The following is an 18,939-nucleotide window of genomic DNA, read 5'->3' as shown; positions in this document are numbered from 1 at the left end:
GTTCACACACATCCACTCCAGTTTCATCAGAATGCAAATGAACCCCAGAACGCCATGACCACCGAATCTCTGATATTTACAAAATAGCCGCTAATAACTCAAGTGTAAATTGTTTGACTCAACTTTATTTTCTCTTATCAGGACTGGGATTTTGCCCCTGGTCAAATGCTCTTGTTTGAAAATTCAGGAGGTGGGGCAGTGGGGAGACGGCATCTGAGAGGGTCTGAGGATAGCAGGGAGATGAGGCCCAGAGCCCAAATGAAATGTGAAAATCCCACATGACATTGTTTACTGCAATGTAACGAGTGAATAGGGAATAAAACAAATCAGAATCAGAATGGGATTTATTCGCCATGAAAGTTTGCACAGACAAGGAATTTGCTTTGGCAGGAAGGTGCATACAATAAACATATACCTAAAATTTTAATATGTGGACTATCTATACTAAGGGTACATAAACTAGCAGTACTAAGTGGGATTAGAATAGAATTAAATATACAATAAAATAAAATATAAGTTGCCAGCAAGACAATATTCAAGGAGTTCACATTAACTGTGACAGCTATTTAATTCTGATATATTTATTGAAGCTCTATTGGCACTTACCCAGTCACAGTTAGCAACACAGAAGGGGAAGGAAGTTTTTCCACTTGCAGTAATAAAACTACTTTAGTTAATTATTATCAATATAGGAATGCTATCAAAAGATTATTTTTCACTTAGATGATTATTTTTTTTGTAGCCTTACATGTAAGCTTTGGAGCCTGGCATGTGACACATATTATTCTAAAGGGCAAATATTCATTCAGTTTCAGATATTTAGTTTTAGCACTGCCATAAACCATAAACCTGTGGCACTGCACACATTTGTAATTATATTTTTTATTCAAGGTATTTCGGTTCCATTTCATCTATAATTCCAAAGCCAAAAGTGACCAATGCTATTACGTGAAAACAGCTGACTAAAACGGTTACATTTCTGTAGTTATGCCTTTAATAATACTTTCACTGGAATTATTTCTGCCCAATGTTTATTTGCAAGGTTATGCGACAGGGAGTGAAATCGGGAGGACAGGCCTGTAGAAATGCATCCATTAAAACCCATACTAAACCCCAGACAGATTTACAGATGAAATAAGCATGGGGCACAAAACGCACTGCGACTTTCCTCCTTGATGTTAATTGTACAGCAGCTTCCTACGCAAGTCATCTACTATATAATAATACCATGAAAAAAGAAAATCTATGCATAAAATGTACCATTTACATAAAAACCGATCCGAGCCTGTGGGGATTTCGAGGGGCTGAGGGTGATCATCCTGACGGCATCAGGAGGCGGGAAGTTGTTCATATCATTTTAATGAGGGTAGTCAAAACAAATCTATAAATTAATACTGGGATTACAATTATACAGCGAAAACTATGTTGGCATTTGTAAACTCAAACCTGGCGTGTTGTGCATGCATAGGTCTTTTACAAGACAAACAATCTATGAAATCAAATGAATATGCATCATTTTAAACATCTGTGTCCAAATGCAACCGTGATCAATAAGAGGTGAAACTAAAACACTTTGCATTTTCAGAAAAACATTTTTATTCAATACTTCAATGTATTTTGTAATGTATCTTGAAGTAGATGAAAATACATTAACGTTGACTGTAGTTATGGCAACACACACACATAGAAACATGTACTGTATGCGGTGCATTTAAGTAAGTATATATCATTAGCAAATGTACATTAAGTACACATACCTGTATGTGCAAGTTTATTTTCTGTACATGTGTATGAAATGTAAAAATTTGAAATTCACATAATCTTAGTGTTGCCTCTCACACTGCAGATAGAAGTGGAAGTGAACATCCATTCACACCGACATGCTCACAATTCACAAAAGATTAAATCAATTTAGTATAGGTAAAGAAAAAAGAAGAAAACATAATAATTTGCATTTGAAACCTTGTAGAAGACCTACACAGTCCACATTAACGATACCGAAGAGTGGTATGATGAATAGATGAAGTCAGAATCTCTTGTACTGCAGTGTGGATTATCACAACCCTGACAGGCCAGGTTTTGTTGTGCCTTTTCTCATTTGGGACACTGCTGTTCAGTGTAAGGACAGTCTTTCTGAGGTAGACTGTTCAGTTCAAGGGCAAGCTTTTTAAATGTTGAACCTTTTTACGCATTACGGTTTTTATCTTTCTTTTTCCATTTCTTTCTTTCTTTCTTTTTATTTTATTTTTGTTTTTTACAAATGCATGACATTCAAAACGACAGAACATAAGTACTACATGTACAATATGTAGCAATGAGGTAGAAATGGTTATAAAGAACGTCTGAATATAAAACAGATAAGACTACATAAAGATGAATTTAACATCTAAAGCAGTTCTGTACAAAACACACCTATGGGGATACTGACAGATGTTGAAAAACTAAATTCAAGTGATTAAGTTGTCAACAATGAGAGAGAGAGGGGGGGGGAAAGAGATTGAATGTGCTTTTCAAACTTTCAGCTGTTATTTTTCACACTTGGCCTGTCACATTGTTATTGTAAAAACATTCACATCTATTTCTAAAGTTCTGTACATTGAGGAAAGTGTTTCATGGTTCAGTGTTTCATGGTTCAGTGTTTCCCTTTGTGTTTCCGTTGTGGCTGTAATTGCTGAAATCCTGGAACTTGTTGAACAGCTCTTGATAGTAACAAGTACACGTGTGTGTGTGTGCGCTCACACAAACATGACGTTTCACCAGTTTGCTGTGCCGTTGTTCCGCTTCATCTCAACAGCAGCACTCGAGATGACACGACACACACGGATCAGAAGCTGTTGTGTTTGTCGCTTTTCTGTGTCGTCCGAAAGAAATCCTGACGTCACGTGGCAGTTGTTTCCGTTTGTGCGGTTTGGACCATTTTCATGTTTTGCCGTTGCGTCGCGAAATTTGACCACAAATGATGAGCAGGCTAGAAAGAGATGTAAGAGCAGTTCACTTTGGCTTCAAGATAGATTTTAAAACTAAAATGTATATTATGAAAAAAAAGTGCATTTGATGTATTACATGTTTGCTGATATAATCCTACAGGTTTGTATTGAAGCCAACAGAAAACAAACCAAAACTTAATGCTGAAATAAATTCCTGATTGATTGAAATTATACACTACAGACCATGAAGGGACATTTCACCATACAGTATCTGATCAGAATGTGAAACATACCCATTAACAATATTGTTACAAGAGTATGTTACATTCAACACTATTGACTGTAAATTTTCCGATACGTTTCAAAGCTTTTCGTTAAGTCAGGTGTGTTTAGCCACAGAGCTGCTATGGAGAGCATAACGATTCAGCCTTCAGCACAGGAGATCAACTCGCTGCTCTAGCAACAGTGCTTATTTAGGTAGAGATTAAGTGGATTAAAATATGACAGATTTAAGATATAAGCAAATATAAGATTTAAGATTTCACATTTGGATAAAAGCATGTGCTAAATGAATCCAAAGGAAGAGCCCATTCTGAGACAGCCGTGTCCAGTGGCACCCCTTCCTTGTGCCAGTGCTTTGTTAAAGAACAAGAAAAGAAAAAAAAAATACATTCAGGATGAAAGCCTTTACTTGCTCATGCGGTTGTCAGACCGTGGACTGTGGGTTTGGTGATGTACCATTGCAGTGTTAGCCAATGTTACCAGCCACTTATTGTGCTGCTAGTGAATACGGTGTGATGTAGCAGCAGGCAAAGCACTAACTGAAGCCGATTTACAGATGAGCAGCTTTTATATTTGTTGGTTTTTCTTTCTTTCCTTGGTAAGCTTCACGACTAAACAAGCAACCTGGTGTGTCATTCTGCAGCCCCCTTGACTTTCACTGTGAGATAAATAACACACTGAGGTAGGAAGTGACTTGGGGAATGCGTAATCCTTAGTTTTCATTAATGATAAAAGAGCAGTGGGATGGAATGATCTAGCTTGGGGGAACACACACCGGCTTGACAGAACAGACTGCACCCTTCCTATCTACAAGGAGAAATAAAGCTGCTGAAATGTTTTGACAAATACCTATATCCTGTTCTCTCCGATATACAAACGTTGAACTGAAAGGGCAAAACTGGAACGTGAGTTCTGTCTCTTGGTTATGTGGATCGAGGCCAGTCAAGAAGAACGGGGGAAGCCTAATTCCTTCATCCCTGCAACTTATCAGATAAGACTAGGTCCATGATGGGATTCTTCACTTAAAATGATACATTTCAAATAAGAGGATGAGGAAACATCTGCTTATTTTCTCCCATATACTCCAGAATTCCTCTGGTACATTCAATGTCATAACCTTGCCATGGTAGCCAGTCGTGGTACAACAACCTTCTATTTTTACATGACACTAATTCAAATGCAATCCTAATGCTTTTAGCAGTGTGTAGTGCTTTAACACAATCTTCTGAGGTACTGTACATATCACAATCACTTTCCTGAGTTTCAAAATGAGAGAACATGAAAATCAATGATTCCTACAAATTAAGAGTTCAGATTACCTGTTCACAGAGTCCACAAAAACAAACACAGTTGTGAGATACTATTTATGAAAATGGGTAGAGGGGGGACGGGGGCTAAATGTTTTATTTTTGTCTCATATTAAAGCTTTTTTTATATTAGCACATGCCACCAATGTAGATTGTGAGGCGAAGAAATAACGAGGACCAAAATAAAGGAGCACCCACCTCAGGCACTTGATAGCAAATGAAATCTCAAGAACAGCAGAATTATATACACACACACACACACACAGGGATTTCATCAGTTCAGAGCGATGTGAGCAGTACTTGGCTTCGGCAGAAGCAAGCATAGAAATACCATTTCCCTACTGTTAAATGTGCCGACCGCCAGCATGTGTCTAAAGCCTGTGCCTGTGTTTTATCCAGGTCTATACTGGGATGTGCATTTGCTGCACCGAGGGTTTAAGGGCACCTTAACCTGTCCTTTCTTCTGTCCCAGCAGGGGGGAGCACACAGCACAGTATGAGGATCGCTCACACAGTCTCACAACAGCTTCCCCTCATTGACTACAACCAAACATTTTATTCCATTCGGTGTACGTGTCGAGTTCCTTCTGTGAAATGCTGGGCTGGAATTTGCAAAAGACGTTGTCGAAGTCCTGGTACGCCACGGCTCTCATCTGGCTGGGGTGCATGGCTGAGAGGTCGCTGGCGGGGAGGCCGTGGAGGGAGCCCACCACGGCCTCCTGGCACAGCCTGGCCACGTCCAGCCCAGAGAAACCCTCGGTCCTCTGGACCAGCATCGCCCGCTCCTTGTCACTGAGGCAGTAGTTGTGCTGGGAGAGCAGCTGGCCGATCATGTGGTGGCGGGCGGCCGTGTCGGGCAGGGGGACGAGGAGGCGCCTGGCGAAGTACCTCCGCAGAGCGTCGGGGATGTCCTCGGGCCTGCTGCTGGAGCACACCACCAGCACGTGCTCCTCGGACGACGCCAGCAGGCTGTCCAGCTGCATGAGCAGCTCGCTCTTGATGCGGCTGGCGGGGCCGTCGTCGCTCTGCTGGGCCGACAGCAGCACGTCCACCTCGCTGATGAACACCACGGCCGGCTGGCGGCAGCGCGCCACCAGGAAGGAGGCCTGGACGATCTTCTCGCCGTCGCCCGGCCACTTGGTGACCAGGGCGGAGCCGCTGAGGTGTAGGAAGGCGGCGCCCAGCTGGCTGGCCATGCAGCGGGCCAACAGAGTCCTGCCTGAGCCCTGAGGTCCAAACAGGAGCAGGCTCCGAGGTAACGAGGACAGTCCGCTGAACATGTCGGGCCGAAGGATGGGCCAGAGAATCTCTTCTTTGATGGCGGCTTTGGCCAGATCTAGACCCGCAATGTCACTCCAGTCCACCGGGGGCGCCTGTTGGAGGATCTCGGTGGTGACCATCTCCACCAGGTTGGCGTCGCTGTTCTTCAGCTGTTCCTCCGCAGCGTGTGTGGATGAGGTAGCGGTGCCGATGTCCGACCCGGCGATGGAATGCGCGAGGTGCTGTCGGTGTTCCTCGCTCGGCTCGCTCATGAGCGGGGACGGGAACTTCCCAAAGGAGTCGCACGGGCGCAGGCCGCCGTTTTTGGTTGCTCCGTAGGGCGGGGGAGTGGGCGCTCTGCCGGACTGACCGCTACATTTTCTTTGCAGATCAGAGGATATCGGCTGCTTCGTGGGCTTGAACGCTAGAGATGCCGCCTCGGCATTCCTGTCAAACCCGTTCCCTCTGCTGGCGTCTGAGAGGCCGCCGTCTGCTATCCTGTACATGGGGCTCTGGGAGGAACTCTGTTGGCTGTAGTTGAAATGACCATAACTGGAGTCCATATCTCCGTGGCCGGTCATGTAGAAAGCTTTTCTTTTCAGCGAGTTGGCCGAGCTGCCGTTCAGAGGAGTTGGTGCGATCGGCGCATGGTTGTGGGACTGGTAGGTGTAGCCGGGGAGGGTGGAGGGGGGGAGGGGGGTGGGGGCGGTGATCCCGGAGGGCAGGTAGGCGGATGGAAGGGGGCCTCCCCCCGGGCTATAGCCTGGGGCGACAGCAGTCTGGGGGGGATACCCTGTGGAGGGGTAGTTGTAGTTGGACAGGTTGGGGGGGCCCGCGTTGTAGCTGGGCACCAGTGTGGGGGGAGGGGGAGGGGGCGGAGGGGGAGGCTGCAGAAGCCCGGCGCTGTGCAGCGGGGAGGGGTGAGGCGAGGGGAGGGCCGGGGTGGTCTGCCCGCTGTAACTGCTGTGCAGGTAGGAGCCGTTGTAACCGCCGGCGTATTCCTGAGAGGACAGGGCCGAGTGGATGCTAGCGACCGCGTGGCTCCCACAGTTGCTGCTGGAGTATCTGGCCTCGGCCAGGCTGCTGACGGGCCCCGGGGAGCCGCCTGTGCTGGCAGACACGTCTGTGGGGGGCAGGGCAGCTGTCATCCCAGCTTTGCTCACAGATACAACATCTGGAGCGCAGTTCATGGGGTAAATCCCCTCCTGCCAGGAATCGCTCTCCGACTTGCGGCCGTTCATGAGTCCCGGCGCCCCCTCGGCGTAGGAGCACAGCAGGGCCCTCTCGCCCGGGCCCTCCAGGAGGCCCGAGTACTTCTCCGCGTATTTCTTGAGCAGGTTGGAGGCGGTGAGGGCGGAGATGTCGTCGTTGGCCCAGGCGTACTGGTAGGTGCGCTGGAGGTGCCCGCGGTAGGCCTCCACTTTGTGAGCAGGGGAGCGGGTGGTGGACGAGATGTCAAAGTGCTGCTCTGCCCACTGCGCATGCTCTGGGGTCCACTGCATCTTTAGGCCTACACAGTCCACAGGGAGAGAGAGAGATCAGTCACGACGAGCTGTCTGCATCAGCTAAGGCACAAAACAAGGCATGAGAGGGTTAATGGCTGTCATTTTGTCAATGGACTTAAAGAAGGATGAAAGGAGCAAATGTTGGTTTTCAAATGTCTTTCATTTGACCAGGCATGCCAATTAAAAACCTCCGTCTCATTTACAATAATGGCCTGGCAAATGTCTAGAAAGCGGACTCAACACTTATTGAAAACTTGAAACAGTGGTGACAATGACCATACGGTCTAGCAGATGATGAGCTGTCAACTGGAAGACCAGGTTTGGATTCCCACCTGGCACACTTAAAACACCTTGGGAAGACAGAAGAAACAACTACAATCCCAGAAGCTTCCTAAACCCAATCTAACCTGGCCCCCACTAAGTGACAGTCCCCTCATCCAGACACCCCTAGAAGAAGCCTTGCTGGAGGAGGAAGTGTCAGGCTAGGTATGGATGGGGGACCCAACACCTGGTTAGCACAGTATAATGCAGCCAACACAGCCCAGACTGACACAGACATCGGCAGGTCAGTCTATAATCCAAGTCTCATCTGAGCCATTCCGAGACAGTCTCAGATCTGCTCGGAGGCGAGCGGCGAAGCAATCTTCCTGGCAGCGCTCTGCTGCTTTCATCACACCGACGGCTCGGCCTGGCGTGAATCACAACAGTGTCTGTCTCCAGCGCGCCTCTCCACGAGCCAGGAGGGAAAACACCTCCCTCATCTTCCTCTCCTCTTTGCTGGGATGCCTGCAGGGTTCACAAGCTTAATCCTAAACCCCATCTGCAAATGCAAGTAGTTACATATGCTGTCATCTAAGTCTAAGCCAGGGATTAGCACAGAGAGTGTATAGCCCCAAGAACAGTGGAGTGATTATAGTTGAAAACAATCATAGCGAACGTATGGACACACGCAAGCTGTCACACACACACACACACACTCAGTAATACATCCGCAGTTATATGACTGATGACCACAGTGTGTGGTCAGGCACCGTGACCACAGCGCCACATCAATGGCCTCTCCTGTGCTGCAGTGTGGGTCTCCTGCCCATCTTCACTAACCAGACGATGCTGTACAATACCTAATACTCCTGTAGCTTAAGTCCCAATCGTAGGATTTAGGCAATAAACAGTTCCCTTCCAGGGGCGGATTAGAGCGCGGTGTCTGTCTGGTAGGAAAGAGACGTGGACTCCCTTCTCACTCCCTCCCCTAGACGCCACACTAGACACCAGCAGCTAATTAGCAGGATGATGCTGTGCTAATTGTGTTAATTTACAAGGTTTTAGTCAAAGAGATCCATGCTACAACTCACACGGTTGTCAGCCTTCCAAGCTAATGATTAGGAAAAGCCCAAGGCAAAGACCACTGGCAGAATGGCACACAGCATCCATGATGCCGTGTACCACTCAATCTGCTCAGAGTAAACACAATACACTCCACTGGAGGACTGGAGGAACCACAGAGGAAGAGATGAACACACAGACAGACACTTCTGCTATGGTTAAAATGAACAGGAAATAGTAGCAGTAGCTAAGTAATTATATATATATATATATATGTATATTCATCGTGATGTAAGATAAAGAAAAGGCATATTTTTTCAAATTCTGTGCAGTTTAGTTGTACCCACAGAGAGGGTTTGAAGTGAGACTCCCTTAGGAACGTCAAGAGTTTCCTTCTCTGCAGACCTTTGTGCATGAATCCTCTAGTTAGAACAGCTCCTTTTAAAGTGTGTAGGTTGGCACAGTACATAGCAAGGGAAAGACATTTCAAGTGCTAATACATTTTCTAACAGTACAAGCTGAAGAGCCTTAAACGGCTGTAGGTTTCATCCTACCAGTTAAATGGCTTTTATTGAACTACCTGCTGCTTACTGTCAACTAGGAAACAATCTGAAATTAGTATGTTCTATCTCATGGATATAATAATAAATACGTTCAAAAAGGTTATCCATACTTATTTGGGCAGAGACCTGGAAAGTGTTGACTGTTAAATCTAATCGCTGTCACGATTGTTCACAAACGAACGCACATGTGGAGTGTGAAGTCTTTTTTTTTTTTTTTTTCTGTTTTTTTTTCCTTTTACAGTAAATCCCCTCAGTACAAAGTGCCACTTTGGACAATCAGAGAGGCGCTCCTTCACAACCCTGAGCATCACAAGCTTAATGACATGGAAACCGGAGAAAAGAAGAGCGATTTAAATACAGCAGGGTGGAGCGAGCTCAGCGAAGCATGGAGGCAGCCGAGGAGAGAGAGGGCCATTCCTCTCCATGTAAGAAGGAGGGTAACAGCACTTAAGTTCCCCAGAGTGTGAACGTTGGAGAACGGTATTCTCTTTCCCTGTCAACAATCACAAGTGCCTACAGCATCACCCACAGGTGTGTGAGGGCAGCTGCTGCTGCAGTGTGCTGGGTTTCAGCTGGGTGAGGCCTTTCAGCATGTTTGTGTGAGTACACTCAACAACCACCAACAAGAAACGAGCACATTCAAGGTGATGACATCCAGTCGGGGCCACTGAACAGACGGACGCAAACCTGTCTCTCTGTCTGGGAGACAAACCCAAGATGCTCTCCTGCAGACACCGAGACGTCATGTTTACATTCCAGATGCAGCATCAGAACGCTCTTCTTCTCCTGATCGTGTGTTTGTTACCACGACAGACATGGGATCTGGATTAGCATCATTAGCCAGAACGCTCTTCATTCTTCGTGGAAATACACCAACAATCACACGCTCCTTTGTCTTCCTTGGGATAATTACTGACTGTTCCATTAGTGGAATGTTTTCAGATGGCCTTAGGGCTTCGGCTCAAATTCATCTGATTAGTGAGAAGAAGAAGATGCCTGTGTGTTTTAGAGGTCTATTCTGGTGGAGATGGTCTATTCTTTGCAATACAATACATCAAATGTTTTTGTTTTAAATGCTAAAATGACCAATGGACCGACACTTGCTATTTTAAATCAAGATGGGTAATGGATCTCTTTGATATTTGACACTTGTTACATAAGGAACACATCCCAGGATGACGCCTACAGCAGTTTGCCAAGTGACGTGTGATATTGCACAGCGTTTAATTTCTTCTACTGTGATCATTGAGAATGAAACAGTGATGCTGACCTTTTAGGGAACTATTAATCTTGGTAGCCTTGGCCGTTTGGAAGCAAACAGGAACTGGCTTCCACTCTCTCCATCCAATCTCCCAGTGCCTAAATTGGACCGCCGCTTGCACAATTCTCTATTCATTACTGTGCTGCTGAAAGGAAGCACAGAGGTGGCAGAGCACTTTTCTTTTCCTTTTTTTTGTGTGTGTCTGTGTGTGTCTGTGTGTGTGTGTGTGTCTGTGTGTGTGTGTGTGTCTGTGTGTGTCTGTGTGTGTGCGTGTTTGTAGGGAGAAAGAGGGGGGATGGGAGAGAGAGAGGTGGAGAGAGAGGGGGGGAGAGAGAGAGGTGGATAGACAGAGAGAGAGACCAAATGCTTTCTAGGAGGATCCCAAGCATAAAGCGCTGGACTTTTCTCGATCTTTTTTTTTTTTGGGGGGGGGGGGAGGGGGAGAGACAGACAGGGGGAGGGAAGAGGTAGCTGTCGTAATTGAAACGTGGCCTAATCAGACTCATTATCATTTTCGGCAATTTGCACCACCAAAGATGCTTATTAGGTAACTGTGTTTAATAAGCTGCTCTTTGGAAAACTAACTGTAATGAGCTCTTTAAAGTCAGACTTGAACGTGATTATTCACTGGAAGTGTTTTTCCGGGCTAGAAGCAGACTGGTACATTTAGTCATGTACAATGTCATAATTAAGCTGCACCAACTCTGCACTTCACATCGCACAATAGGCCCAGCTGAAGCAGGAGACACACTGAAAAATATTTATAATTACTGATCATTACAGCCCTGGGATTTTCATCGGCGGATGTAAACATAATTATGAGAGCTTTTGCTTTTATACTGCACACTCAGACCGCTCGATGTGACAAGCGTGCAGATACTGCGGACAGTCGGTAATTACGTTTATAAATAAAAACAAGCTCGTATTTAAATTCACTTGATAAATTTCAACTGCGTGCAACGGCAGCCCTTTAATGCAATGTGTCGTGGTGATCGCTGGACCAACTCAATCCCATTCATCTCACATATCAAGTTAAGACCATTTAAACTCAATTTACAGATCCATGTGACAGTAATTCCAATGAATCTTTGTGCCGCAGGACACCATTTAACCCCTCATTTAGTAAAGGAACGCCGTCCTCAGTCACTGTCTTTTTCACTGGTTTAGTCCATACGTTTCCCAGTCCAACCAGTCTGACAGCTGACGCACTACTGCAAGAAACAGAGATTTCTCCAGCCGCGGGGCGCTACAGTACAAATGAATCACGCTGTGATTGTCGCTGCGCTGTAACAGTATGAGTAACAACGCAGACCCCTCCAGACAGCCCACGTACCCGCAGCCTCCTCTCTCCACGCCACACAGAGCAATCACAGATATATTACCCATTCAATTACGTGGAACGGCATGTAATAATGGAGTAATGTTGCTGTTACTGCGCACTGCATAGTAATCAAATGTTTAACGTTGTTAAGATGGTTTGGGGAATTTGCTTTCATAGACACAGTTATTTTCTTACACATTGTAGAACAGGCTCTACCATCCAATTATGCTATTCAGCAATGAGTTAAGGGTCTTAGTTAAGTTAAGGATGTTGCACAGACTGTAATGCTTTTGAACCAATTATGAGGTAAGGGATAAAAAAAAAGCTTTTAATTTGACCTGTTCGCTGACCCCTGTATGGGACTTCTCTGAAAAACATAAATATTTCTGATCATTAGAAAACCAGAAGACCATAACAGCGAAAGCGTACCGTTGCATTGTGCTTCAAACATTCAGCTTGTCCAAACTAATTAAAGGCAGATTTGAGCTGCATGGCCTGCGAGTGTCTGCCTGCTGCACCGTGCTTCAGAGAAAACACTTCTCACTACGACGACAGAGACATCTGACTCTCCTGTCATCAGGTTCTGCTGGGCTGGATGTCTCCGAGAGTGCGGTTCCTGTTCCCGTGATAGCAGAACCCTGGAAGACAACCACCGACACATGACACCGACTAAAACCACACAATTATTCCTGAACAACAAACACAGCCAGTAATGCCAGGCTCCGCCTCGGAGGACAGTGAGCCAATCCCTGGTTGATCAAGCCCATGCCGACCCCAGCCAAACCTGAGAGAGATGGATGTAAACACAAGGCGCACTTATCTTTAATGCAGTTGGCCTGTCAGTCAAGCAGTCAATTTCCTGTGACAAGGCCCCCTCTTGGTAATCACAGTAATATTCATGATGCTATTCTCAGAGAGGCATGTGCAGCACACAGAGCATGGCGTGACAAAGCTGTAATCATTTCAATCTGGTAAACACGGATTATTCCTTTCAGACGCCTCTGTCCTCTGGTGATACAGTCCTCCTCGACGCTGATTCCTGCCTGCCTGCCTGTCCCAGAGGGCTGAGCCACAGGAACGACACACAGTGGCATTTACCCAGCGCAGGTGGGCAGGTTGTTAAACACTGGTGTAAACAAACAGGACTCAAAAGTCTCGAAATAAACTTAACTGCCGTTCAACTCCAGTCCAGACACAATTACCGTATATGTGGACAGATTTTTGTGGTTAACGTACATTCAGGGGAGAAACGTACATAAAAACACACAGGTTGTTGGGTGCTGAGAGTCAAGCCGAACACAACGAACATGTTGGAATCTTGGTTCTGTGTTGTCACCCTATTAGACTCTGCACTCTGTGTGACTTAGAAGGATTTCCTTTTGTTGACCAGTTCAAGGCAAACGTGTCGTAGTGTTCTCTGCTCACGGCAGCATGTTGTGGTGCGATCCTGCTCCCTTAGATGACAGGAACAGAGCAAGAGAGATCCTTCACCTCCACCACGGTCATCCATCAGAACAAAGAAAATGAGCTAATTATTGGGCCAAGACACAATGCACATTGTGGTAATTATAAATCATCACACACAGTGATTTTCTGATATTAAGTGGTTGGTAAAGTACTTACAGGGCATGCGTCGTATTTCAAGCACACACAATAAATGTGCACATGACAGCAGGGAATGTAATGGCTATCCATTATCTTATATTGCTAGCAATAATCATTTTCAAGTGCCTCATTTCATGAAGACCGGCCCATTAGATGTTTAGCTACAAAGACTCTCATAATGAAGGGAATCCTAAATAACAACCCAAAAGATCATTTACAAGACAACGTAATGGAAGCACTACGATAGTCAGTTAGTGACCTTTGTTCCTATTACTTTATGACTCTTTCCAGGAGAAAGAAAAAAAAAAATGTTTTGTAAAAATGACGGTACAATACATCTAAAAGCACATTCACGTCCCTCTGAATCATAAATACATCCCGATCTGGAACAGCTTTACGTCAAAATGTTGTGTTTGCTGGTCAGTGTAAGCACAGTCCAGCGCCGCTGTGTTCTACCACAGGAGACACAGACAGTAGGACACGCCTGTCAGCTCCACCCTCTCCATCCTTCATCGTCTGGGATGGAAGGAGGAAACAAGAACACCACCCTCATACCTGCTCAACTCTCCTGGCAACCACACGGCAACATACCTTACATTTCCATCATAGCTGCGAGCTGTTTTCCACACTTAACTTCATGGCTATTTCAAAGATTTCTATACCACCGTAAAGTACAGCATACATTATGACCTCTGTATTAATCCCACGGTAGAGAGATGAATCATTCTCATTATGTAAATCTCTCGCACATACAGGGGTACCACTTGTCCTGTTTTATCAGCCTCTATAGGCTAATGGGCCTAGTTAAAGAGAAGCTTGCATTCAAAGTTCCCAAAGCTAACACTGCAGAACCCTAAACACCAAACATCAGGAAACCCTCAACACTGCGGAAAATGCTGTGATGTAACAATGTGAGAATGTGTACAATAAGAAGTGTGTGTGTGTGTGGTGTGTAGGTGTGTGTGTGTGTGTGTGTGTGTGTGTGTGTGTGTGTGTGTGTGTGTGTGTGTGTGTGTGTGTAGGTGCGAATTTCCGTATTTTTTCCCATCCGTACATCCAGTACTGCTGGAACTTTTTTCAGGCCTCACATTTGTACTTTAGCCAACGTGCTGGAGAACAATACACACTATGGAATACGCATGTGAAGAGGTAGTGTTGGCGAAGACAACACAGTGGAAAGTCTCTGTTAACAAGCCTCCTTTCAAGGGACCAGAGAGATATTCCCAGGAGAGACCTAGCATCTGGACTAGCACACCTCTAACGGTATTGATCTGTCATTTGTAAACAAACTCACTGAAGCCTGCAAAGTTTAAAGCTGTTCTAAGCCAAGTAAAACAGGAATATGTGTGACTGTATATGAGTGCTGGAAACGGTCGTGGATAGAAGCTTGAAAGTCCAGTAACGAGCACCTTTTATTTCATTTATCAAAGTTTTTTGTATTGAGATACGAGTTACATTCAAGCAGTGAAACAAAACCTAACTAAATTGAAAAAATTACACTTACAGTTGATCTGACCCAGGGCCTAAACAAATCTGACTACCTGAATATACATTTCAAATTGTTAATTTGAAATTAACACAGCAAGCGTGTTCATCTTACTCTAGGAGTGTTTATCTAGGTCCAGTCCATGACTCCAGACTCCAGTATACACTTCCGGTGTTAGATTAACACTTTGAAATTAGCTGTGTAGCTTTCTAGAGACATGAGTGTCTTGTATTGTCCCTTTCGCCTTGTCATGCAGCACATTAAGAGGCCGAGAGCATGTCTGTGGTGTCATCTCTCTGTCCCAGTGATGCTCATTAAGCCTGGACTCAGTAGGCCAAAAGCAGAGCCATGGAACCCTCCTCTTTTCTGATCTAAGGCCTCCCACCCTCTGCATCACCAGACCCAGACTGGGATCATGTTCCCTCTTATTGAATGTAATAGAGTTGCCACCACAACAGGTACACAGTGTAGCAGCACAATGCTGATGAATACTCAGAGGTCTTATTAGCTACCAGACTGCCTTTGGGTAGTTCAACTGGCCTTCCTTGACTTCCACAGAGAGCTGTAGAAGGGAAGCAGAGGTTTGCAGAGTCTTAAACTCTGCTGGAGGACGACTACTCTCCCCCTCCTGGGAGCGCTTACACACTTCAAAGGAGAGGAGAGGAGGACTGCGACCTTGCTACATGAAGGCTCATTGACCAAAACCCCACTCTCTCACCAACAGAACCATTCCCAAAAGCCCCACCACCTCCCCAATCCATCCCCAAAGGCCGCCCCAATGAAGCGAGCTCTGAACTGCGAAGGGAAGAACAGGCATGGAGGAAAAAGAGAGCATTCTGGTTGGACTTAAGGCTCTTATCACATTCGTCCATCATCTGATTTTGACTGTGCTGCAACAGCTTAATGGCACCAGGAGCAAGTCATCTCATTTACAAACCATAGGACCGGCTCCATTGGAAATTAACAGATTACCTTGTTCACTGGGCCGATTCACCGCTGTTATTACTTCACACATTACACCACCACATTACATCCCAGGCCAGTTGGGAACTGCTGGACAGGGAGGAACTCCTCGGTAATGATCATCTGATCCCTGAGAACAGACTGCTGATGCAGAACATCAGGTCACAGGAAAGTCTGTATGGATTGTTGTTTACAAGGCGTGCAGCTTGACCAGGCCTCACCGCGGGCCGGCCACGGCCCTGTTCCTCCTAGCACACCGCGCTGAACGCTGAATGAAGAAACACAACCGACGCGACTGACATGACAGCTTCCGACACAGCAGCACAGATGTGTCCAAGCCCCTGTTCTCGCACCGTCGAGGACAGACGTTTCGAAGCATTCGTCTGAATTTTCTAGAGCGTCTCCTCACCGTCGCCAGACTACAGGAGGGTCGGTCATATCTTGGTTGGGTTTTCAGCAAACACAACACACACTCCCCCAGACTAAGGCAGAACCCGATGGTACACCCCCCCCCCCCCCCCCCCCCCTCCTCCTCCTTCCCTCTTCCTCTCAGCCGGACATCTCCACACTGATCTGTGTAGCAGCACACTACCAACTCATCTTTCCTTCTGCCAGAAGCACTCTCATCTTCTTTCCTGAGCGGGTCTAATTTCAGCCAAAAATGAAAAGAGGGCCCAGTTTGATAAGACTGATCTTATCGTCTGACAATGAGAAGCAGTTTCAATCTAAAAAGGAACTACACAACAGTGACTGGAAATGTACCTTCACCAAAGTAAGAACTGTGCAGCCATCGATTAAACCACAGACCCCTTCAACCCTTTGTCTTTCATTTATTTTTTTATCAGCATCTTTCGTTTTACTCAATTACTGTCCTTGCTTTACAACAATTAAAGGACTGTAATTGAAAAGATCGGATTCAGCTGACCTGAACTAAAGGAACGTTGTCTGCAACCACAACTAACTTTCCCTCTGAAGCCTTCCATGGTGACTACTGACTGAGCTGTTGCAAGGTCAGTTCTCCAACACAGGCCAGACAAAAGGTGAAATGAGACAACTGAGGCAATTTGAGGTCAATATGAAATAGAAATCTCTCCGCTATACTGTAATAAAGTTACTGAAGTGCCATCGACAAAGTTTCAAGGGGAACGTTTACAAGGAGAGAGTTGTCCGGGAGATTGGTTCGCCCACCGGCACACATTATACAGAGCTGGAGATGAGATGTCCACAGCGTTGTGGACATGATCACTACGGTAACTGCCAGGGTCTCTATGTTCAACTCTCTGTCTCTGTCTCTCTGTTCAACCATACATTTCACATCATGAAATGTATGGTTGCTGCGTTTTTTTCTCTCTTAGCTACTACTGTCTGACGCCAATCCCAGAGGACTTGAACTGACAGTTCACAGAGACACTAAAGACTAAAAAGACCATCACTAAGCAAATGCAAGTGAGGACAAAGGAGAAACGAGCAGCTTGCTGACTGACAAACGAGCACAGAGACCGGTGGAAACACAACGCTCTCGGCTTTCTGTGCATCTCCTTGAAAAGTCCTTGAGACCTATAAACCTCGTTCTGTTAGTTTATCAATATTCATCTCTTCACAGGAATAATGGCAAGTTAACCTACAGATATTCTAACCGATGAAGTACTGTACCTTTGTTCTCTAACAAGTATGTATATACTGTATAAGGAGGCTATATATACTGTATAACAACGCTATATATACTGTATAACAAGGCTATATATACTGTATAACAAGGCTATATATACTGTATAACAAGGTTGGTATTGGTACCTCTTGGTTTACATGTCCCCCAGCTCCCAGCTCATTGGTCAGCCTAATAGGCAGGAATGGGAGCCGTTGGCTGTGAGGTGCTGATTGGGCGATGGGTGGCGTACAGCCAACTGGGTTCACCCCTGCAAGACGTGTGGGCAGAGCTGATGAGAGGGGAGACGACTCACCAAGACTTCAGCCATTTGAAAGAAATGAGGCAAGAAGGAAAGGGATGAAAAACAGGCTCAGAACATCCTTCTGTGAAACATTGTGAAACGAGCAAGAAATGATTACTGGTGAAACAAGACTTTTCATGCTTGAGACAAGAAACGGCCTTGTTAAAAAAGAAAATAGAAGGTGACTTGTGACAAATTCTGATGTTTTATTTAGATTTAATGGATTAGAAATGTTGTAAAATACTGCTGATTTTCTCTCTCATATGGTCAGCGTTACAGCAGCAGTAACCACACTCTTGCGATTCTAGAACAGTCGGAGTGAATTCAAAACAAAGACGCCCGCAACGAACAAACATCTCATTAAACGGACATAGGGGTATAGTTACTTCTCCTTTCACTAACAGTTGAACCTGAAAGTGCTGCATTTGCATGCTCTGAGTTTTCCCAATTAAAAGCTAATTAATTAGACACAATTCTATTAAGAAACAAATCCCACTCATCAATATACACAACCTAAGGTCAGCTATTCCTCAAATGTGAATTGGCTCCAGGCATCACTTGAACCCAAGAATAGCACAGTAGTGCTGTTAGGAGTGGAGAAGAACCAGCCTGGACCTGCTCAGAGGTGCAGGATCTCATCAGAGATGCAGGATCTCATCAGTACTGATAAAGTGTTTCTTTCTTTATTTCTAGCCAGGGAGCGAAATCAGCAAATGAGGATCTAACATTCAGTGTGCTGCTTTCCCACATGAAAATCAAGCACAAGAAGCAAGCAGGCTAACCAACGGCAAACAGACCCCAGATGACCACAATAACCAATGGCTAAGGAACACACCATGAGCCTATCACACAAGCTTGCGTTTTTTTTTCAAAACATATCCCTGATTTATTCGTTTTCAGTCCTGATTCTATTGCGGGCTGTGTGCATAATGCTGTGCAGCTCTGCTCCTGGATGCTGGCAGCTCCCTTGATGAATAGTCAACAGCCCGACTAAATAAGCCGGTGTAGTGTTCACGAGGCAATCACAGAGCTCCTTCATTTGGGTATGCATGAAATAACAGCAACCAACAGGGAGCTCTCTGAGTTTCAAACATCTGAGGTCAGCCACATACCAGCAGCTTCAAAATGTGGTCCCTCAGCTCTGGGATACACACCCTCCACGGCCTGATGACATCACAGCCTCTATTT

At 45.5% G+C, this 18,939-nt stretch overlaps 1 protein-coding gene across 3 annotated transcripts in view; it reads right to left on the bottom strand.

The window, feature by feature from the left end:
* Nucleotides 1-4,596: 4,596 nt before the first annotated feature.
* fign (fidgetin) overlaps nt 4,597-18,939 on the bottom strand; it is a 24,552-nt gene continuing 10,209 nt past the window's right edge. For all 3 annotated transcript variants that reach the window (XM_062457964.1, XM_062457965.1, XM_062457963.1), the window contains one exon: nt 4,597-7,285. In XM_062457964.1, coding sequence (XP_062313948.1) covers nt 5,049-7,285 — 2,237 coding nt within the window. In that variant the 3' untranslated portion in view covers nt 4,597-5,048. The remainder of the gene's footprint in view (nt 7,286-18,939) is intronic.

This window comes from Osmerus eperlanus, chromosome 3 (assembly GCF_963692335.1).
Source record: "Osmerus eperlanus chromosome 3, fOsmEpe2.1, whole genome shotgun sequence".
In the NCBI taxonomy this organism is placed as follows: Eukaryota; Metazoa; Chordata; class Actinopteri; order Osmeriformes; family Osmeridae; genus Osmerus; species Osmerus eperlanus.
The sequence above is the reverse complement of the archived record's forward strand: the minus strand, read 5'-3'. Positions and strand labels throughout refer to the sequence as shown.